General features: G+C 42.7%; 6 protein-coding genes across 6 annotated transcripts; all 6 read right to left on the reverse strand.

Moving 5' to 3' along the window:
* Window positions 1–471: 471 nt before the first annotated feature.
* On the reverse strand, window positions 472–1651 carry LOC114792654 (olfactory receptor 1-like). Its single transcript, XM_028983982.1, has one exon. It carries the CDS (start codon window positions 1649–1651, stop codon window positions 683–685), a length of 969 nt encoding a protein of 322 aa, XP_028839815.1. The 3' UTR covers window positions 472–682.
* A 7783-nt stretch (window positions 1652–9434) lies between these two features.
* Window positions 9435–10379, reverse strand: LOC114792183 (olfactory receptor 10A4-like). The gene has a single exon (XM_028983089.1). The coding sequence runs from the start codon at window positions 10377–10379 to the stop codon at window positions 9435–9437; it is 945 nt and encodes a 314-aa protein (XP_028838922.1).
* A 4354-nt stretch (window positions 10380–14733) lies between these two features.
* On the reverse strand, window positions 14734–15663 carry LOC114792184 (olfactory receptor 2AT4-like). Its single transcript, XM_028983090.1, has one exon. It carries the CDS (start codon window positions 15661–15663, stop codon window positions 14734–14736), a length of 930 nt encoding a protein of 309 aa, XP_028838923.1.
* Window positions 15664–15800: 137 nt separating this feature from the next.
* Window positions 15801–17249, reverse strand: LOC114792707 (olfactory receptor 10A4-like). Its single transcript, XM_028984065.1, has one exon. The coding sequence runs from the start codon at window positions 17247–17249 to the stop codon at window positions 16278–16280; it is 972 nt and encodes a 323-aa protein (XP_028839898.1). The 3' UTR covers window positions 15801–16277.
* Window positions 17250–17702: 453 nt separating this feature from the next.
* LOC114792187 (olfactory receptor 10A4-like) lies at window positions 17703–20685 on the reverse strand. Its single transcript, XM_028983094.1, has 3 exons — window positions 20397–20685; window positions 18754–18846; window positions 17703–17719 (listed from the first exon to the last, which is right to left on the reverse strand). The coding sequence occupies exons 1-3, from the start codon at window positions 20683–20685 to the stop codon at window positions 17703–17705; spliced, it is 399 nt and encodes a 132-aa protein (XP_028838927.1).
* A 638-nt stretch (window positions 20686–21323) lies between these two features.
* LOC114792188 (olfactory receptor 10A4-like) lies at window positions 21324–22295 on the reverse strand. Its single transcript, XM_028983095.1, has one exon. It carries the CDS (start codon window positions 22293–22295, stop codon window positions 21324–21326), a length of 972 nt encoding a protein of 323 aa, XP_028838928.1.
* Window positions 22296–22628: the final 333 nt, after the last annotated feature.

A 22628-nucleotide genomic window follows, 5' to 3' on the forward strand; every position in this document is an offset into this window, starting at 1 on the left:
ATATTAAAGAATATTTAGATTAAATTGTAATTTTCTTGTTGTCGAACTTGTGTACAGAATCTACAACAGAGTGAATAAAATAGATGTATTCATAGTTGGGGTCCTAGTGAACCGGAATTGATCTCTTCATCGATGGTAACTTAAGCACGTTGTAAGTCGCTCTGGATAAGGGCGTCTGCCAAATGCCGTAAATGTAAATAAATGAAACGTTATTTCAACACTTAATTCATCAAGCAATATTGCTAAAAATGTAACCTTTTGGTTTTCAAAAGCAAAGAAATATCATTCTGCACTGAAAGACATTCACAATTGTTTGACAATATTTCCACTAATAAATAAATATTAAAACATGAAATATTCAAATAGTTTAAGTTGAATGTCTTATTAATATAGAATATATTCATTAAATAATTTGGTTAGTCATTTTTGAACTGAGGTAACTTAAAATTTTAATTCAACATATGACCACAATATTAAAATATGACACATCCTTTCTTCAAAGCATTTGAATAATGGGTATTATGCATTTACCACAATTCATATTTACATTATTCTTCTCTCATATTCAACTGAAATCTAAAAATCATATTTAACACAGGGTTGAAATATAATATTTCTCTTATTAGAAGCATTTTTTTGTTTTACATGGGTATTATGCCATTCTGTCCATAAATAATTGTTTTCAGGTGGGAATTGTAAAAGATTTTACACCCCCTCTGAATTTTTTTACCCAGTGGTTCAGTACATGATTGATTTCCTTGTTTCTAAAACAATAGATGAAAGGGTTGATGAATGGAGGGAATAAACTGTAGAAGAGGATAAGAGCAATGCGGATGTCTGGAACAAAGACCACACCCAGTAAATTGGACACGTAAACACCACAACGGGGCAAATAGTAAATCCCAATAATGCAGAGCTGTGTGCTACATGTGGAGAACGTTCTCCATCGGCTGCCCATGCTGGTCACCTTCATGACAGAGACAATGATATGGGTGTAGGAATACACAATGAAGGTCAAGGGGCCCAGAAGTGCCACCATGGCTAATGAGAATGCCACTAAGTTCTGATAGGTAGTGGTGACACAAGATAGTTTAAAAACAGAGGCCTGGTCACAGTAACACTGAACGATGCGGTTGGGCCCACAGAATGGTGTCCGGGACCCTTCTATTAGGTTGAATAAGTTGAACATAAAGGAGCTCACCCATGCAAATATATTAAGAGCGAGTGTGATGCGATTTGTCATCAGTACAGGATACCTGAGTGGATTACATATGGCCAAGTAACGATCCAGAGCCATTAACATCAAAATAAAAGAGGTCACCGTTGCAAAATAGTGAACCAGCTTCATCTGCATTAAACAGGCATAGACAGGGATTGTTTCATCATCAAACCAGTATTTCGCAATTATCTTGGGCAAAGCCACAGTGCTGAAGCCGATATCTGACAGAGCGAGGCTGAACATGATTCCATACATTGGTTTCTGGAGACTATGCTCTTTGACAAATAACACTACTAGAATAGAGTTTCCAACAACCGTAGTTACATAGACAAGGAAAAACAGTGCAGCAACCAGTCCATAATATTTAGGGTTCAGTCCAGGGAAGCCCACCAGGATGAACTCTTTGACTGTCGTCCAGTTTTCCTGCAACATTCTGAAGATCATATGAAAAAATGTAAAAAATTACAAAAAAGGTTACCTCATACCTCATCCCATAGGTGTGCAAATACACATCATAAAACAAGATGAAATCCTACATAAAAGAATGACTAAATCCCATTTCAGCAATTCACAGACAGAGAACCTTATTAACTACAAGCAGTTACTAATTATGCAACTATGGCATCTTGACCTAGTGAAACTTCATAATAATGACAGTCAAACACAAAAGAGAAACAGAAGTCACACCTGTTATCTTTTCCGCTTACAACAGTGAATAACGTACAATGGCCAGACAGAGGGATACTTATATTGTTTGCTGAGATGCAGATTGGGGGAGGAGATTTACCTTGATGCTCTATGGAAATAGAGGATATCATGAAACTTGTAAACCAGAACATTGGCACAAAGTGGGAAGAGCCTTAAATAAAAAAAATGCAAATATATGGTCTATCATTAAATGTTGTTAGTGGGATGCGCACACTCAGCATCCCACTAACAACACTCTCTTTACATAGACCCACCATTTTATATTCAAGTTAAGACATGCATGTGATGTGTTTTGGTCCAATGTTATGTCATCTGTAGACAAGAACAATAACATTGTTGGAATCTTTGTGTCCCTCTACAGTTGACATAATTTTTTCCCAAACTGGCATTCTAATTTGTTGAGAGGAATCCTAGGAGTGCCAGTATCTTACAATAAGCCTGACAGCAACAACAAATTTGTCTACAGTTTCAGCATAACCTGAAAAACATATTATATTGTAATGTAGTCAAATACGCTGCACAGATCAATTGGGTTTTGTGTGTGTTGAGCTACTGTTCTTATTTGTTCAGAAGGTGAAGATGAAATAAATATCACACCATTAACAAATATATTTCTTGATTCAGCAACAAATGTAAGAAGAGTCACAGAGATAATTTATGACTTACAAATAAATGTAACACCATGCACAAATGTCAGTGTATGTATGTAAAAAAAAGAGATCTACAAACTGATAAACCTGCCTTTACAAACAATTTGTCATTTATGAATACCTCTCACAGCTGCCGCAGCCTGCACCAATCAGCCTGACAGCAGGGTGATGCTGGTTAGGTGTCCATGGTTAGGGCCCTGTTTAAAGGAACTTTCTGGCAGCAGACAGCCACTGTCGCATTAATGTAGACTGGTCCTACATAACGCGGCGGAGCCGGGAGGCACGGCGGATATAACGCGACGTATAACGCGCCGGATGCGGTGTATAACGCGGCGGATGCGGTGTATAACGCGGCGGATGTGGCACAGGGTCTTCTCCCCCCCGTTACCCCAGTTCCCGATCGCAGATTGAGCTGCTCCTCTCCCTGTTGACCTGCCATCCAGACGGCGTGAATCATCTGCTGCATCATCTGTGCCAGATTTCCTTGTCCGTCAGTCAATTCACCGGACGATTCTGGGCCCTGGCTGCGAAAAACTCCGCTGGATGTCCATGCCCTCTGGATGATTTACTATGAAGGACTGGCCCCGCGAATCTGCGGCGAGATGGTCAGCCAGGAGATGCCAGCAACATATGAAGCGTTGATCCAACTGGCGCTTAGGATCGATCACCACCTGCTGGCACTCCCGAAAACTGCGGATCCCACTCCACCCGTGCATCGGACCCTTCGACCCCTGTTTTCATCGCCTCGAACCACCTTTACTCCTCCAGACAATCGGGGGGAACCCATGCAGCTTGGACAGGCAGCCCTCACCAATGAGAAGAAACATCAGCGTTTTCAGGAGGGCTTGTGTGCATACTGCGCTTCCCCCCACACAACCTCTTAACCTACCATATTTGTCCAGGAAAACGGTGCTACCAGCAGCACGATCAACTGTGCCACTTCTTCCTCATTTTCCGACGCCAACCTCACGATTCACTCTCCCAGCCATCCTGGAATGGAATCAGCACTTCGTCTCCACCACTGCCTTTGTGGATTCCGGGGGCGGCTGGAAACTTCATAGACCACTCATTCGTTAGAACATATCACATCTCCATGGAACCCCTCGCATCGCCACTCACCATCACCTCCGTGGATGGTTGAGCCGTTTCCTCAGGGCCCATCACTCACTCACCATGGGTGCTCTCCAGCTCTGGATCGACACCCACGTCGAAAAAATCCTCACCACTACTCCTTGGGTTCCCCTTTCTGGCTCCCATGAACCTCATCTCTCCTGGTAATCAGGTGTGGTGTTGGAGTGGGAAGTGCATTGCCATCGCCACTGCCTTCTGCCACAGCCCTCTCCGTCCTCCACCTTGAAACCAGAATCAACCCGTCCTGTTTTAGCCCATCCAGAGCTGCCCAGCTGCCACCACATCGGCCAGGCAACATGGCCATTGACCTGCTACCGGTAACCCCACGTGGCACGCTGCTATAGCAGCCACATACACTTTAACAGTGGAAAATGCCCTGCCCTTGACAAATATGTCCTGCATCAGTAACCGAACACACAAGTGCTACAATTATAAGCAGAGGTAACAACCTTGGGAACAAATGCAGTGTTAGATAACTGTACAACCTAGCATCGCCCAGGCCGAAAATCATACAAGAAGGATGAACAGAGAATGGAATCTCATTCACCGGGAGGCTGAGGACAGTGCGAGAAGCTGTCTTAAGGGTAAGGAATTTCACACTCACATGTTCCAGAGGCTTGACCCGTGACGGTGAGACTCATTGTACGGCCACAACTCTGAATCGCGCCACGTGAAGTGCGCAGATTCAGGTCCGAGATCATGCAGATCTCCTCCCAGGTCACTGGATTGGGGTTGCCAGAGTCCAGCTGCTTTTCCAGCTCCTCCAGCAGTTCAGCTTGGTACGCCGTCCGGTCCTGTGCCCTGGCGGAAAGCGAGGAAGATTTAAAAATCTTCTGATAAATGGACGCTGTGAAGCGATCCATATTACCTGGGAGTGATGGTCCTGTTGACGAAAAAGAAGCCCTCCTGGTCAGGTGGAGGTGATGAGTCACCGAAGCCTCAACTGTGGGCGGGCTGGAGAGCCCCAGCTCCTCCATGTCGCCAATATCCCAAACTGAGTAGCCCTTGATGGGAACATGGTTAGAAAAGGGTTTATCCCAGGACCATCTGACCTCGGTCACATGCACAGGCACCACGGGAAGCTGCATGTGATTGGCTGCATGCGGGCAGACGAGAAGGGAGTCGTTTCCCATCTAAAAAGTTCCTCTCAACAATGGCCAGCCTGGCCGCGGCTCTTTTACAGACCTTGACCAAACCGAAGTCCCCCTTGGAGGGCTCGCTGCCCTGAGCGCTGGGAGGTCTAGAGGGCTACACATCCGGGAGAATGGCATCCTCGTCCTCCTCATCTGGCTCGTCTCGGAGGAGCTGATCGTCATCCTTCTTCTCGACATCTGCCACCTCCCTGTCCACGAACATGTGCTCGTCGAACAGCGGGGACAGCATAGGGCACTCAACGGCCACTATTTCTGCCCAGCTCATGGAGGTGTGAGGTGGCGGGGGTTTTGAGGCACCCTCCGCCACGGTTTTAGGCAGCAGACACGTGTTGGTGCATGTGGCCGTAGCGACGCATAGTGGGACACGACGTCCCAATAGTGGGACACGACGTCCCAATAGTGGGACACGACGTCCTTTGTCCTGGAGAACCCGGCAGGAGAGGAGTTGGCCATTAGAACTTGGCAAGAGCTCTAAATGGCCGGGGACACTCGCCACAATGCGTTAGCGTCGAAATACGTCCTTTCCCTTTTTTTTCTCTCCTACCCCCTCGCCTTGACGCATTAGGTGAAAGGAAGACCTCTCAGTACCTTGGGGAAGGTGACTGCAGGCCTGCGTTCTGCGGCGAGGTCCTTGACGGCTCGCCTGTGAACTGTAAGCAGGGGGCAGCCACAGTCTGGGCACTGAGAAAAGTCCGCAGATCTTCACAGGGAAGAGTGCGAGAAGGCCGTTCCGGTGGGCTGCAGCACATGATATAGGGAGGTGGGGCTCCCGGGGTGCAGCTGCCATTGGTCCGTCTGCTTCCGCAGTCGGTCACGCTGAGGGCGTTCCCATAATGATACCCATAGATTCCCATAGATACTAAGCGAATGTTTGAAATAGAATCTCATCACTATCAAAGCGTCCAAACAACTCAATCCCCATCAGGCGAGGTGGGCCCTTTTCTTTGAACAATTCAGCTTCCAGTTATCTTACCGTCTCGGTTGCAGGAACCAAAAAGCCGACGCACTGTCCCGACAGCTCGCTCCAGATTCCCTATCCTCTGACCCCAAGCCCATTCTCCCACCTCATCGCATCCTGGGTCCTCTCTGGTGGTCCCTGGAGACTAGGGTCCGGGCTGCCCAGACATCCGACCCTGGCCCGGCCAACATCCCACCAGGGTACCTGTACGTCCTCAACACCTGCTGGTCCGATGTGCTGAATTGGGGTCACTCCTCTGTAGTCTCAGGCCATCGAGGACATTCACCGGGCATTCTGTTGGCCTTCGTTACGGCGAGATGTACAGGCCTACGTGGACGCCTGTGATGTCTGTGCCCGGGCACTCCAGCTGTTAGTCCCCTGTGTCTTCTTCCCATTCCTCATCATCCCTGGACCCACCTCGCCTTGGACTTCATCACCAGTCTCCCTGAGGCCAACAAAATGACTACCATCCTGACCATAGTGGATCGCTTCTCCAAGGCGGTCCACATGGTCACCCTGCCCGACCTATTATCCTCTGCCACAACTGCTGACCCGCTGCTCCAATATGTCGTCCGCCTCCATGGGTTCCCCCAAGACATTGTCTTCGATCAGGGACCCCAGTTTGTCTCAGCTGTGTGGAAGGCCTTCTGCCGCCTCATTGGTTCTACCTGCAGTCTCTCCTCTGGCTACCACCCTCAGACCAATGGCCAGGTGGAGAGAACCCACCAACAGCTGGGATGACGCCTGCGGTGCTTTGCGTCAGACCGTCAACGCCTCTGGCCCGGTTTCCTCCTTGGCAGAGCTGGCCCATAACCTGCAGGTTTCCTCCACCACCGGACATAGCCCATTCGAAGTCTGTTACAGCTTTCAACCCACCATCTTCGCCCACCAGGTGCCCGCAGGTGGGGTCCCTTCAGCCCGTCAGATGAGCTGAAATGCCTGGAGCGCTGTCAGCCCTCATCACCGCCACCCGCAGGACGTCAGCCCAGCATGACCGCCGGCACCATGACGACTGTGCTTCCGAGTGGGACAGAGAGTGTGGCTGTCCACCAAGGATGTTCGTCTCAGAACTGAGTCACACAAACTGTCCCCTCGGTACATCAGGCTGTTTTGGATCTTCAACTGGATCAATCCCTTCGCCTACCATCTCCAGCTCCCTCCTACTGTCCGTGTCCATCCAGTATTCCATGTCAGCAAGCTGAAGTCATTCATTCGATCATCTGTTCATCCGCTGGCTCCGGATCCGCCACGTATCGTCAACGGGGGGACTGGCTTACACGGTCGAACGCATCATCGATGCAGGGGTCGGGGGTCCAGTATTTGGTGCACTGGACCGGCTACGGACTGGCTACGGACCGGAGGAGAGGTCCTGAATCCTCAGTCATTTCATCCTGGACCCTACTTTGGTGACTGAGTACCGTCAGCGTACTGTTACATGATTCCATCCATGTAACAGGGAGCAACACGGAAACGTGGTAACGTGACTCCTATAAATTGGCAAGATGGCCACTGCCAGTCATTGATTGACACACGTCAACGAGACTTGGCTCCACTCCTTCATCTAAAAGTAAGACCTTATCATATCCTCTCTCCTGAACTCCCCTCCTCTCGTCCTGTCCCGTACTAAATTATACTGTAATACGAACAATCCGTGTGGTGTTGCGGCTTATGCCAGTTCACACCGGTCCAGACATAGATAGAAACACAGTTACTACAACATTAAAATCCAGGGTTTCAAGTGTCTTGTAACGGACAGAATGGTAGTAAGTGGAATTTGAACCTGGGTCTTTACTTTACTTTACTTTACTTAGCAGACACTTCTGGTCTTCTGGTTCATAGGCAAGTGTATTATCCACTAAGCTACTACCACCCAGTAGCTTACAAGAGAGTACAACAACAACAACAACAACATTTATTTCTTATATAGCCCAAAATCACATACAGTATGTCTCAATGGGCTTTGACAGGCCCTACAGTTGACATCCCCCACACTTGACCCTTCTGCACACAAGGAAAAACTCCACACAAAAAAAACTCTAGGAGAGAGAAAAAAAGAAAGGAAGAAACCTTGGGAAGGAGTGATACAGAGAGGGACCCCCATCCAGGGTAGAGTGAGCCTGCAAATGGTGTCAGTGCAAGGTTGGGGATGATAAAATAATAAGTCCTACAGTTGTAGGGTTGGAAGAGTCCAGGATGTAGTCAGTGTCATGGTCCAGATTATGTGTCCATAATGATGCTACTGGTCCATTTGAAGATCCCTGAAGCTGTAGTTGTAACGGTGGTGGTGGCTGTGGTGACCCTCTGGTTTGTTTCATGGTATGTCCTTGTTTAGCAGTTGTCAGGAACCAGGATTTATTTGCTGGTCTCTTCTCTGGGGTCTGCCAGTAGTCTGGGTGCTTGATTCCGTGTCTCGGAGAAAAACAAACAGAAGCAGCGGCAGACGGTTGCACTGTATGACCGATACTGAAATATGTGGTTATAGTGGTATATTGGTGCTACAGTGGCCCGGTACCCTAACTAGGACAGCCTAACTAAGGTGAATTTAATGCAGTCTGTGTCTAACAGGGGGACTGTGATAAACTGGACTTTATAATTGACACTGCGTCAAAGTAAAGTGAAATGAGGGTCTAGGATTTTAACAAAAAGCCAGAGAAAACTTTTGGTACCAGTAGTGACCCCACACCCATTGATCGAAGGGGGCATGTACCACTACAAGAGGGTGGTAGAGTGCATGTGAGGAGTGGTAAGAGGGTGAAGAGTGCATGTGAGGGGTGTGTAGAGTCCTTCACAATGCTGGTGCAGCATGTGATGTAATTTTCCATTATGGAGGGAAGAGTGTCATAGTCCCGACATGGGACCAGAATGTGAGTGCATGTTGAACGAAACAAGAAACCCCAGTGCGATGGGACACAAGGAGGCAGGTCATTCGTGTTTTAGGTTGAATTGGGGAAGGGACAGGATAAGAGGGATGAGTGGAGATGTGAGGAGAAGATCAGGATAATTATTACGGTTTGAGGTGGAGAAGGAGCCCAGTCGAGTTGATGAATACCAATCAATGACTGAGCGGATGGCAGTGGCCAATTTATAGGAATCACATTACCTCATCTCTGTGTTGCTCCCAGTCACATGCAATACCCCATTGTGGGGTATTGCAGTTCAAAATGGTGAAGTTCCCAAACTAGACAGTGATGCAGATGCTGGATTTGTAATTTCGAAAGTAATCTTCCCAATACTGCTTATGACAGGTGGATTATAACATACACGATTTTGCAAATATTGTTTTGTACAATAGCTGCACTTAACTATTGCCTCACTTTTGTTTTGCACTTAAATATAATTATGTTATTTAAAACTATGGCATATTTTGAACTGTTATAACAAAAATGCTGCTATAAAATAGTGGATTATTGCTTTTTAATTGATTATATGCAAAATAATGTTAATTTATAAACTGAGGACACACATGTCCTAGATCAGATCCGACTTCAAATACAAACATTATACAACATTATACAGAAAAATTCTGTCACATCTATCAATATCGTTCACATTAGAAGCAAATTAGAATGTGTTTAAATTGAGGATTGTGACTGGTGATCAGGTGAAAATAGTTTTTATCTACATCTGCAGTTTATTGTCCACTGCACAAGAATATGACTGATTTGCTTGTTTCTGAAGAAATAGATAAAAGGGTTGATAAATGGAGGAAATAAAGTATAGAAAACAATCAAAAAGATGTGGAGGTCTGGTAACATGTAGATGCGAAGCACGTGGCAAATATAAACACCACAACGTGGCAAATAGAAAACTGCTATAATGCAGAGCTGCGTACTGCAGGTGGAGAAAGTTTTCCAGCGACCATGTGAGCTGGATACTCTCATTACACAGACAATGATATGAGTGTAGGTATAGATAATGAAAGTTAATGAGCCCAGTAGGACTGTGATGGCAAGAGTGAAGGCTACTAACTGTTGATAGCCACTATCGGCACATGCCTGTTTAACAATGGAGTTCTGCTCACAGAAACACTGAATGATGCGATTTGGCCCACAGTATGGCAGCTGGTACACTTGAACAGTGACGACTGTGGTAAAGATGAAGGAACCCAGCCATCCAGTAATATTGAGAGCCAGTGTGATACGACCTGTCATCAGTACAGGGTACCTGAGCGGATTACATATGGCCAGGTAACGATCCAAAGCCATTAAAACCAAAATAAATATGGTCACTGTGCCAAAATAGTGAATAAACTTCATCTGCATGAAGCAGGAATGGAATGGGATAGTTTCATCATTAAACCAATATTTTGCTATTATCTTGGGCAACACCACAGTACCAGACCCTATATCTGCCAGAGAGAGGCTAAACATAATTCCATACATTGGTTTCTGGAGACTATGCTCTTTAAGAAATAGTAAGACTAGAACAGCATTTCCAACAACTGTAGTTACATAGACAGTAAAAAATATGGTGGAGACCAGTCCATTATATTTAGGATTCAGTCCAGGGAAGCCCACCAGGATGAACTCTTTGATTGTTGTCCAGTTTTCCTGTAACATACTAAAATCATATTAACAGGAAATACAAAAAGTTCAATGTATTTAATTAATTTACTCAATACCAGTTAATAATTAATAACACAACAATGATCAGTCAGTAAATTTCTAACTAATGAGTAACTATTCTACCTGATATTAATACATTTGACAGTGTCTGAGCATTTGCTAGATATTGCTTATTTATGGCATATTAGCATCAAAAACTAAAGTTATATTTCTGAAATCTTAAAACATATATTTTTCATCTGAGCTCTACCTGTATTGTTGTCTGTGTACAGCAGTGAGTGATGTTGATACTGGCAGCTTATTTAATGTGTCGATTTACAGATTGGGGAGGAGTTTTAACCAATGGACAAATAGACATGAAGTTTTTTTTTGGAAAGGGATGTTCAAACTGTACTGTACTTTACTTGTCAGATTTTGCATCTAAATACAAAACATGTTTTATTAATACCTCTGTCTAAGAAAGCAGTGTTCTTATAATTCATATCAAATTCCTAACAAATTTTGAGCCCAAGGCCAAATTTTAGGCGCCCCCTTGTATCACAGTAAATTCCAGCTAGTGTAGATCCTCAAAAGAAGCTGAATATCTTTGTCTGAATAGAAAATTGGGCGCTGCGGTATATTAGGCGCCCCCTTGTATCACAGTAAATTCCACAGCTAGTGTAGATCCTCAAAAGAAGCTGAATATCTTTGTCTGAATAGAAAATTGGGCGCTGCGGTATATTAGCATACAAATGATTTTTGTGCATGAAAAATACAATGTGTAGTGGGAGTGCATGACAAAAGACTAACAAGAGTGGCTGTCAAGAGGAGGGGGGCAGTGGTGGCCTAATAGTAAATTTATGGATGTGACAGGAAGAAAGGTTTGTTGTCATTCAAGATGTTGGAAGTACAGAAGGGACAGGCAAAACTGGTGGTCGAACAGGCAAAGGGTGGATCAAAAAGCAGTCGTTATACATCAATGACCCAAGATGGTTGCCTGAGCGTTGACCCCATCTTGTTCTGCTTCCGGGTTGCTTTCTCCTGTTGCATGCCCCCTAGGAGCTTCTTGATGTAAACAGGAAGATTGTGAGCCCAAATTAGCCCAAAGATGCTGCTTGGTCAGTTTACACCTTTCACTCGATTCCATCCATGTGACCGGGAGCAACACGTGACTCCCACAAGTTGGCAAGATGGCCACTGCCGGCAGCTCAGTCATTGATTGGCATTTGTCAGTTCGACTCGGCTTCATAAGAATTATCCTGCTCATCTTCTCACCTTTCAAATCTTCCCTCTCATCCTGTCCCTTCCCCAATCCAACCTAGAACGCGAACGACAACATCTGTGTGGTGTTCACGGCGGCTCTCATTCGCATATTTAACCAGAGGAAACTTACCTGCCTCCTTGCGTCCAATCGCCCCGGGGTTTCTCGTTTCTTCAAACACGCGCTCACATTCTGGTCCTGTGCTGGGACCATGACAACACCATGATGTTCTCGGGGCGAAATTTACCATCCACATGGGAGTGAATGGTGCAAGAGAGAAAAAAGTCTGTGTCAGTATAAAGTTAATAACATTAACACATGTATGTCATGGGGATGGCAAAAGTTACTTTCACAGACATGACAGCAAGTTCAAAGACACATGAGGGCCAGGGGTTGTTTGTGCAGGTGTGCTGATTTTGTGGCAGCGCGAGTGTCGAGATGCGGAGCAACATGAGTGAGGGTGCTGCAGGGGACACAGTGATTTTAAGGATTCAGTCTTTACCTGCCTGGTGCAAAGTGGAATGTGGTGGGCAAAAGGGTAAACCTTAGTCGAAGTACAGGAAGGGCATTCAGAATCGGCGAGAAGGGTCCAGGCGAGAAGACAGCAACATCATGGTTGAACAATATACCAGCAGGGGTAATCCAAAAGAGGTGGTCGTACAGAAAGAGTTCAAGCATAATCCAAAAGTACAATGGGCGAGCAGCAACAAAAGGGACAGCACCACAGTGACGAGCGGGTGTGCCTCGTAATCTGTAGTGTGTACTCCTTAACACCAGGGGTCAGTGTCGAGGCTGCAAACCATATATGTGAATTAATTCCTGTATCTTAAAACCCTATCTGCAGTAGATAAAAACTTAACTTAAAACAAGATAAATGAAATAAAAAGAAAATCGAATTTAAAAGGGCAGGTGTTTTAAGGGCTTAAACCGTGATGATCTGCTTTCTGCTGCCTTTTGCTGAAAGGCAGTGAGGGAGAGGGCACACTTGGCCAGTACATTTATGACTTCATGTAATGTGTTTTATAGATGCATTGTGCCTTTTCAGTGTTTAATTTCTATCATTTTTACGGGCGGTAAATGAGCAGTCAGTTGATGCATTTCATGAAAAATGGGGGCTTAGCCAGTGAAACGGAGACTAGCTTCTGGCGATTAACAAGCATGGAGCTAGTGTTGTAGTCGTGACCAAGACATTGCCGAGACCGGAGGGTATCAAGACAAAGACACTGCTGAGACCTGAGGGTACCGAGACCAAGACCAAGACAGAAAACAGAATAGAATTGACATAACGTTACTCAGATTAACTGTAGATTCATCTTTTCAATTATATTGTCCACATGTCTCTCACTTAAAATCTCCCAGATTTGTCATAGGCCTGATTGAAAATAATATTCTCAGCAATCCTCTCCTATGACCATTTTATCAAGGGAAAGAGATGGGATGTACCAGAAAGATATTCATAATGAGTCTCTTATACCAGGGAGAGGGGTGTCAGGTAAGATATGAATGTGGCTCTGTAATGATCCCTTGCTTTAAATTGAAGACAATAAACATTTGGCTTTCAAAACTTCCACTTCTAGAGAAATAGTTAGTGCTGTTAACATTTTAGTAAATTTTAGTAAGTGCTGGTTCACTGATCTACAGTTGGTGACTTTATCACAGTGACATGGTGCAGGGATTAACACATTTGCATGGCTTCACAAACGGGGGTTTATTACATAAAACAGGTACACGCATCCGAACAGGATTTACAGTTTAAGGACCCGACAAGGAAGTGAAACACAAGCCTACATTTATACACTCATAACAGCTTCATACAATCAAGTGAACAATGAACAAAACGCAACGAAGCTCCGGCCAGAGTCAGTCTACAACAGATAGTGTACAGAGACCCTAAAGTACCATAAACTGGAATAAAATGTATGCGCACATGCTATTTAAAATAATTTACTCTAAATTAATTTACATCTTTAATCACTTAAGAACTCCTCATGATGGAGCGGACTCAGGTAATCAGTTTTATTTTCATTTTGAATACAATAACATTATTTCTGCTTTTGTACATAGACATGGGATTCTAATCAGTCAGACTCATTTACTGCACATGCTGAAAGATAACAGGCTTAGCTGACAGAAGGACTACACATTACTATGGTTGTGTTTAATCCAGGAACAATTACAAGGTTCAGGGAAAATACATGGTTATAGATGGAAGTTCACAAAGTAATGAGAAAATGGCCTTAAAGCAAAAAAAAAAAAGTTGGATTCTGAGGGGTTTTTCTTCAAAATGATAAAATTTCTGTCTGATCTGGCCTTGTGTCAGCATTTTAGGCGTCCCAGAATGGTTATTTTCTGAAATTCCAGATTGATTCTCTCCACGTGGCCAACAAAGCGGCTTTTTTTGTGAAAATGCTGACTGACATATTAGTATCACGCAACTCACCAGGGAACGCCCTGGGAAGGCAGAAGCAGGTGACTCTCACAACATAATTCCAGCACCGGCCAAATATTTGGCACTCAGTCATTGAGTTCACATCAACACTGACTCAACTTGACCCAGCTTAGCTCTATGAATCAACATCTTTCCAAAAGAAGCGTAACGAAAGAAAGATTTTGATAAGAGTGAGCAAAAATGGCAGGACTAAAGAAACGCAAAATAGCAAGAGAGTGCACTTGTAAGATTTCATTGTAAGATTTTGTGGCCTTTGTAAGAGACATGACAGTTATGTTCTACTATTATACAATTTTCACTTTGTGAGATTATTTAATATTAGGTCCCCTTGCCTGACTGTATATAGCGTGCTTTGGCTATTCTGCTTTGCTGTTTAGAGAGCAGGACCATTAAGACAGGTGGATATTTTAACACAATTTTTTAAGTAACGTTTTTAATAACAAATTGCTGCTATTACAAAAAAACGTGTGATAGAGTACATTGTTGCTTCTTCTAGTGCTTATGTAAATAGTTAGTCATTTATGAACCCAGGAGACAAGTGAATAAGAAGCCATATTTAGCTACAATTTAGAATACAACCCCCCACCATTAGTAGCACATAAATTGAGTATTCTTTTTCCCTTTAAATTATTTTAGCGGTCATCAGGTGGAAATTTTATTTATATCTGCAGTTTTTTGTCCACTGCATGACTGATTTGCTTGTTTCTGAAGAAATACATTAAGGGGTTGATAAAAGGAGGAAACAAAGTGTAGAAAACAATCAAAAAGATGTGGAGGTCTGGTAACTGGTAAATGCGAAACATGTTGCAAATATAAACACCACAACGTGGCAAGTAGAAAACTGCTATAATGCAGAGCTGCGTACTGCAGGTGGAGAAAGTTTTCCAGCGACCATGTGAGCTGGATACTCTCATTACACAGACAATGATATGAGTGTAGGTATAGATAATGAAAGTCAATGAGCCCAGTAGGACTGTGATGGCAAGAGTGAAGGCTACTAACTGTTGATAGCCACTATCGGCACATGCCTGTTCAGTAATGGAGTTCTGCTCACAGTAACACTGAATGATGCAGTTTGGCCCACAGTATGGCAGCTGGTACGCTTGTACAGTGACGACTGTGGTCAAGATGAAGGAGCCCAGCCATCCAGTAATATTGAGAGCAAATGTGATACGGTGTGTCATCATTACAGGATACCTGAGTGGATTACACATGGCCAGGTAAAGATCCAAAGCCATTAACACCAAAGTAAATATATTCACTGTGACAAAATAGTGAATCATCTCCATCTGCATGAAGCAGGCATGGAAAGGGATTGTTTCATCATTGAACCAATATTTTGCTATTATCTTTGGCAGAACCACAGTACCAGTTCCTATATCTGCCAGAGCGAGGCTAAACATAATTCCATACATTGGTTTCTTGAGACTATGCTCTTTAAGAAATAAAATGACTAGAACAGCGTTTCCAACAACTGTAGCTAAATAGGCGAGGAAGAATATGGTAGAGACCAATCCATAATAGTTAAGGGTCAGTCCAGGGAAGCCTACCGGGATGAACTCTTTGATTGTCCAGTTTTCCTGTAACATACTAAAATCATATAAACAGGAAATACAAAAAGTTAATTTTTTTATTTTTTAATCATTTACACAATACTTGTCATTAAGGAGCATTAACATGTATACTGATAAATAATGAAAGAACAGTGATCACATTGTTCACTATACGTGAGTTTATTAGATGGTGAACAGGACAGGGGAAACATCACGTATGAACCGGGTAGCTTTATACAATCAGACACAGGTGAAAACAATCAGGAAACATAATAGCACAAGACAAACATTAAACGGATCCTGACATTAAGCACTATTTTGAAAATAAACCACAGCTTGATATGGAATTTGGAAATGGTTTTTCTGACATAAATTCACTTTATTATTGGACCTTCATGTTACAAAAAAACATCCTGTTTATAGGGCCGCCTCATTTGGAAAATGTACAAGATGGGATTTTAAAAGTAACAATGACAACACGAAACCGTAATGCTGGCACCCCTCCAGAGTCAGGCAATGACACAAAGCCAAAAGTTTCTATAATAAATGATCTATTAAAGAACAATGAATCATTGATTAACTGTGATAAAAAGTACTACTTTAATATAACATTAAAACATTATGTTCTACATAAAAAAAAAATGTGCTCATCATGCAGACGTTGCTGTGAAATATTTTATGCCCATCTGGAGTTTTTCTGCCCACTGGTTCAGTACATGGTTGATTTCCTTGTTTCTGAAGCAGTAGATGAAGGGATTGATGAATGGAGGGAACACACTGCAGAAGATGAGTAAGGACAATCGGAGGTTTGGAGTGAGATAGACACCAAGCATTTGGGAAAAATAAACACCACAACGTGGAAAATAGTAAATGGCTATAATGCAGAGCTGCGCACTGCAGGTGGAGAAGGTTTTCCTCCGACCACCTGCACTGGTCACTTGCATTACACACACAATGATATGGGTGTAGGAATATATGATGAAAGCCAAGGGCCCCAGAAGGACTGTCATGGCGAGAATGAAGGCCACCACTACCTGACTGCTACTGCTGGCACATGCCAGTATAACGATGGAGGTCTGGTCACAGTAACACTGAATGATGCGGTTGGGCCCACAGAATGGCAGCTGAGAGGCATGGATAACAGTGACTGTGGTGACGATAAAGGAGGACAGCCATGCAATTCCATTAAGACTGAGTATGGTGCGATTTGTCATTAGTAAAGAGTATCTCAGCGGATTGCATATAGCCAGGTAACGATCCAGAGCCATAATCATCAAAACAAAAGAACTTACTGTGCCAAAATAGTGGATCAGCTTCATCTGCATGAAGCAGGCATGGAAAGGGATCATTTCATCATTGAACCAGTATTTTGCAATTATTTTTGGCAGAGCCACAGTGCTGAAGCCGATATCTGACAGAGCGAGGCTAAACATGATTCCATACATTGGTTTCTGGAGGCTATGCTCTTTGACAAATAATATGACTAGAACACAGTTTCCAACAACTGTGGTTACATAGACAAAGAAGAATGTGGTAGAGACCAGTCCATAATATTTAGGGTCCAAGTCAGGAAAGCCCACCAGGATGAACTCTTTGATTGTTGTCCAGTTTTCCTGTAACATACTAAAAAACATTAACAGAAATATATTAAGAGTACAGAAAATAAAATATCTGCAAGGCTAAACCGATCTGTAGCATCAGTGCACATGCCTGTTTCATGTGACCTCCCATCTAATTGGGCAGGGCACCTTTGCTCTACACTACTGAAATAATGCAAACTTATTTTTGTGAGCAACAATTTTAAAATATTATACATTTGTACCTACACAGCTGCAAACAATTGTTAACTGTACAGTTTATTGCAGAATTATTAGCACGTCATGTAAATAAAACTCAAAATACAAGCATGTCTTGTAATGCTGTGGACAAACCTGCACTGTTGCATAAAGCAGCGAATGATCTATCACTGGTGGACCTGACATATTTATTTAATGTGATGATGCAAATGTTAATGAACTGGGGAGGAGATTTGATTTGTGGACCAATAGGCATTTTTGCTATGCATTTGCCCTGGGTCAGTCTGCAACATGGCCTGAAGACAGTTTATGACACGGTGATGGACAAAAGATGACTTTTTTATTAATACATAATACATTTTATTAAATCGCTATTTATAAAATGAGCAAATGTTTGAATGGTGCTGGATATGTGAGTTTTTCAGTCATTTTTATATTTCTGAAATTCAGTCTGCACCCCCTGCAGCATCTATAGCAGCCTTGCAACTGTTTTAGTTGATAATAAGACCTTGCTATGCAGCACTCCTGTTTTGGTTTGAAGAAGAGCCTGAAGTTTGAAGAACCATTACAGTTAGCTGTTGATAGAAAGCACTTGCTAACATGAAATTGTTCATTTCATTTGAGGCCACAATGAAATAGAATTGCCCTTAAAACATAGGTTTAAATTCCTCAATCTTCATTAAATCCTTTACATTTAATTAAAATTGATTAGATTTGATCACACACTGACCACACAGTTAAGTATATTATACAATAAATGGCCTTTATACAGTGTCAAAATTCAAAGCTGTAAATAAAAAACAAACAAAAGGTGATGTTAACGTAGCAATTTAATGTTTGCATGCAAGTGGAATAATTAAACGAAGATCTGCTAACAGAAAACATTAAATGGTGGATACTACAAAAATCTAAAATAATAACAATACATCCATAGCGCAATATAGAACCAACAGAAACAACAATATGCAATCTATGACAGAAAAATCTTTCAAAACAAAACCATGAAGTCTCAAAAATGTGCAGATTGTCTAGATTATGTCATAAAATACCTGCATGTCAAAAACCATCAAAAAGAAGTGGAGGTCTGGTACCATGTAGATGCGAAGCAAGTGGCAAATATAAACACCACATTTAGACAAATAGATAACTGCTATAATGCAGAGCTGCGTACTGCAGGTGGAGAAAGTTTTCCAGCGACCATGTGAGCTGGATACTCTCATTACACAGATAATGATATGAGTGTAGGTATAGATAATGAAGGCCAAGGAACCCAGAAGGACTGTGATGGCAAGAATGAAGCCTACTAATTGCTGATAGGTATTGTCGGCACATGCCTGTTCAGTAATTGAGATCTGCTCACAGTAACACTGAATGATGCGGTTTGGCTCACAGTATGGCAGCTGGTACGCTTGTACGGTGACGACTGTGGTCAAGAAGAAGGAGCCCAGCCATACAGCCATAATAACCAATTACTTCACCTTTAAAAGAGCTCATCTGGGCACAGTGGAACAGCGATGGGTGACTTCAGGCAATCTATTCAAATAAAGTAAACAGAAGACTGAAATACAAATTTTAAACATATTGCAGGCATTTTGTTTGCTTTATTGTTGTTTAATGACAACAAATGCCATTCTGTCTCTTTGATTTTAAGGATGTAATTCAGCACAAGGACCTCAAACACATCCCTCTTTACTCAGGACAAGATGGATTCATCGGATAGATTCTTTGTGGTGAAACTCCTGCCATAATTCATTGCAAGATTTTTTCAGAAAATGGTTGTGCCACCTTTTGAGAAAAGGTGGCCACTAGGACTGCGACATATTTCTAATCTTATGGTGGACCGATGGATAGTGATATTTTTAATAACAAATAACTGCCATTACAAAAAAGCATGCCATGTGATAGAGTGCAGTGTTGTTTTTTATATTGATTATGTAATATACTGTACTCTTCATTTAATTCAATAAATTGTCATTTATTAACTGAAGAGACAAGTGAATAAGCCTTTTAAAATTTAGCAATTATTTACATTTACAGCATTTATCAGATGCCCTTATCCAGAGCGACTTACATCAGTAGTTACAGGGACAGTCCCCCGGGAGCAACTTAGGGTTAATTGTCTTGCTCAGGGACACAATGGTAGTAAGTGGGGTTTGAACCTGGGTCTTTTGGTTTATATGCAAGTGTGTTACCCACTAGGTTACTACCACCCTATTATTTACAATACACTAATCCACTAGTAGCACTTAAAATGAGTATGTCAATGCGATTTGTCATCAGTATAGGATACCTGAGTGGATTACATATGGCCAAAGCCATTAACACCAAAGTAAATGGTCACTGTGCTAAAATAGTGAATCATCTCCATCTGCATGTGTCACAATCCGGTCCGAAATGGGGGTTACTCCGGTCCAGGATCCGGACCGGAGTTTCATTGTTGTCCTGTGAAATGTTCCCTAATCGTTTTCACCTGTGTCAAATGTATAAAGCTGCCCTGTTCGTTCCTGTCCGCTGTCAGGTCTTTGAAGTTATGTTCCGTGTTCACCAGTGTCTACGTCTCGGATGTCTCCCCTGTCCTGTGCTTCACCATTAAACCCCTGTTCCGTGATGTCAGGTGAAAGCGTTCTTCATTCCTCGTCATTCCTCGTCACTCTTCGTCCTCCTCTCCGTCCTCCTCTCCGTTCACCCGCCGCGTCATGCCCGCATGGACGTGACAGCATGAAGCAGGCATGGAAAGTGGGGGAGTGGTGGCCTAGCGGTTAAGGAAGCGGCCCTGTAATCAGAAGGTTGCCAGTTCGAATCCCACTGAGGTGCCACTGAGCAAAGCACCGTCCCCACACACTGCTCCCTGGGCGCCTATCATGGCTGCCCACTGCTCACTCAGGGTGATGGGTTAAATGCAGAGGGCAAATTTCACTGTGCGCATCGTGTGCTGTGCTGCTGTGTGACAATCACATGTGACAATCACTTCACTTAAAAAAAAAGGGATCGTTTCATCATTGAACGCATATTTGGCTATTATCTTTGGCAGAACCACAGTACCAGTTCCTATATCTGCCAGAGCGAGGCTAAACATAATTCCATACATTGGTTTCTTGAGACTATGCTCTTTAAGAAATAAAATGACTAGAACAGCGTTTGCAACAACTGTAGCTAAATAGGCAAGGAAGAATATGGTAGAGACCAGTCCATAATAGATAAGGTTCAGTCCAGGGAAGCCTACCGGGATGAACTCTTTGATTGTCCAGTTTTCCTGTAACATACTAAAATCATATAAACAGGAAATACAAAAAGTAAATTTTTTTATTTTTTAATCATTTACACAATACTTGTCATTAAGGAGCATTAACATGTATACTGATAAATAATGAAAGAACTGTGATCACATTGTTCACTATACGTGAGTTTATTAGATGGTGAACAGGACAGGGGAAACATCAAGTATGAACCGGGCAGCTTTATACAATCAGACACAGGTAAAAACAATCAGGAAACATAATAGCACAAGACAAACATCAAACGGATCCTGACATTAAGCACTATTTTGAAAATAAACCACAGCTTGATATGGAATTTGGAAATGGGTTTTCCGACATAAATTCACTTTATTATTGGACCTTCATGTTACATCCTGTTTATAGGGCCGCCTCATTTGGAAAACGTACAAGATGGAATTTTACTTGAAACAAAAGTACCAATTGCAACACGAAACAAAACACGAAACCGGAATGCTGGCACCCCTCCAGAGTCAGGCAATGACACAAAGCCAAAAGTAAAGTTTCTATAATAAATGATCTATTAAAGAACAATGAGTCATTGATTAACTGTGATAAAAAATGTGTACTACTTTAATATAACATTAAAACATTATGTTCTACATATTTTTTTTTTTTGTGCTCATCATGCAGACGTTGCTGTGAAAGATTTTATGCCCATCTGGAGTTTTTCTGCCCACTGGTTCAGTACATGGTTGATTTCCTTGTTTCTGAAGCAGTAGATGAAGGGATTGATGAATGGAGGGAACACACTGCAGAAGATGAGTAAGGACAATCGGAGGTTTGGCGTGAGATAGACACCAAGCATGTTGGAAAAATAAACACCACAACGTGGAAAATAGTAAATGGCTATAATGCAGAGCTGCGCACTGCAGGTGGAGAAGGTTTTCCACCGACCGCCTGCGCTGGTCACTCGCATTACACACACAATGATATGGGTGTAGGAATATATGATGAAAGCCAAGGGCCCCAGAAGGACTGTCATGGCGAGAATGAAGGCCACAACTACCTGACTGCTACTGCTGGCACATGCCAGTTTAATGATGGAGGTCTGGTCACAGTAACACTGAATGATGCGGTTGGGCCCACAGAATGGCAGCTGAGAGGCATGGATAACAATGACTGTGGTGACGATAAAGGAGGACAGCCATGCAATTCCATTAAGACTGAGTATGGTGCGATTTGTCATTAGTAAAGAGTATCTCAGCGGATTGCATATAGCCAGGTAACGATCCAGAGCCATAATCATCAAAACAAAAGAACTTACTGTGCCAAAATAGTGGATCAGCTTCATCTGCATGAAGCAGGCATGGAAAGGGATCATTTCATCATTGAACCAGTATTTTGCGATTATTTTTGGCAGAGCCACAGTGCTGAAGCCGATATCTGACAGAGCGAGGCTAAACATGATTCCATACATTGGTTTCTGGAGGCTATGCTCTTTGACAAATAATATGACTAGAACACAGTTTCCAACAACTGTGGTTACATAGACAAAGAAGAATGTGGTAGAGACCAGTCCATAATATTTAGGGTCCAAGTCAGGAAAGCCCACCAGGATGAACTCTTTGATTGTTGTCCAGTTTTCCTGTAACATACTAAAAAACATGAACAGAAAAATATTAAGAGTACAGAAAATAAAATACCTGCAAGGCTAAACCGATCTGTAGCATCAGTGCACATCCCTGTTTCATGTGACCTCCCATCTAACTTGGCAGGGCACCTTCACTCTACACTTTAATGCAAACTTATTTTTGTGAGCAAAAATTTTAAATATGACATATTATACATTTGTACCTACACAGCTGCAAACAATTGTTAACTGTACAGAATTATTAGCACGTCATGTAAATAAAACTCAAAATACAAGCATGTCTTGTAATGCTGTGGACAAACCTGCACTGTTGCATAAAGCAGCGAATGATCTATC

Source organism: Denticeps clupeoides, chromosome 6, assembly GCF_900700375.1.
Source record: "Denticeps clupeoides chromosome 6, fDenClu1.1, whole genome shotgun sequence".
Lineage (NCBI taxonomy): Eukaryota > Metazoa > Chordata > Actinopteri > Clupeiformes > Denticipitidae > Denticeps > Denticeps clupeoides.

Excerpts from the sequence above, each read along its gene's own strand:
- LOC114792184 (XM_028983090.1), bottom strand. The coding sequence starts at position 15,663 with ATGTTACAGGAAAACTGGACAATCAAAGAGTTCATCCCGGTAGGCTTC.
- LOC114792654 (XM_028983982.1), bottom strand. The coding sequence starts at position 1,651 with ATGTTGCAGGAAAACTGGACGACAGTCAAAGAGTTCATCCTGGTGGGC.
- LOC114792188 (XM_028983095.1), bottom strand. The coding sequence starts at position 22,295 with ATGTTACAGGAAAACTGGACAACAATCAAAGAGTTCATCCTGGTGGGC.
- LOC114792707 (XM_028984065.1), bottom strand. The coding sequence starts at position 17,249 with ATGTTACAGGAAAACTGGACAACAATCAAAGAGTTCATCCTGGTGGGC.
- LOC114792183 (XM_028983089.1), bottom strand. The coding sequence starts at position 10,379 with ATGTTACAGGAAAACTGGACAACAATCAAAGAGTTCATCCTGGTGGGC.
- LOC114792187 (XM_028983094.1), bottom strand. The coding sequence starts at position 20,685 with ATGTTACAGGAAAACTGGACAATCAAAGAGTTCATCCCGGTAGGCTTC. Across the intron at positions 18,847-20,396 it reads AACGATCCCTTTTTTTTTAA|TCGTCACCGTACAAGCGTAC; the intron begins GTGAAGTGATTG and ends TCTTGACCACAG.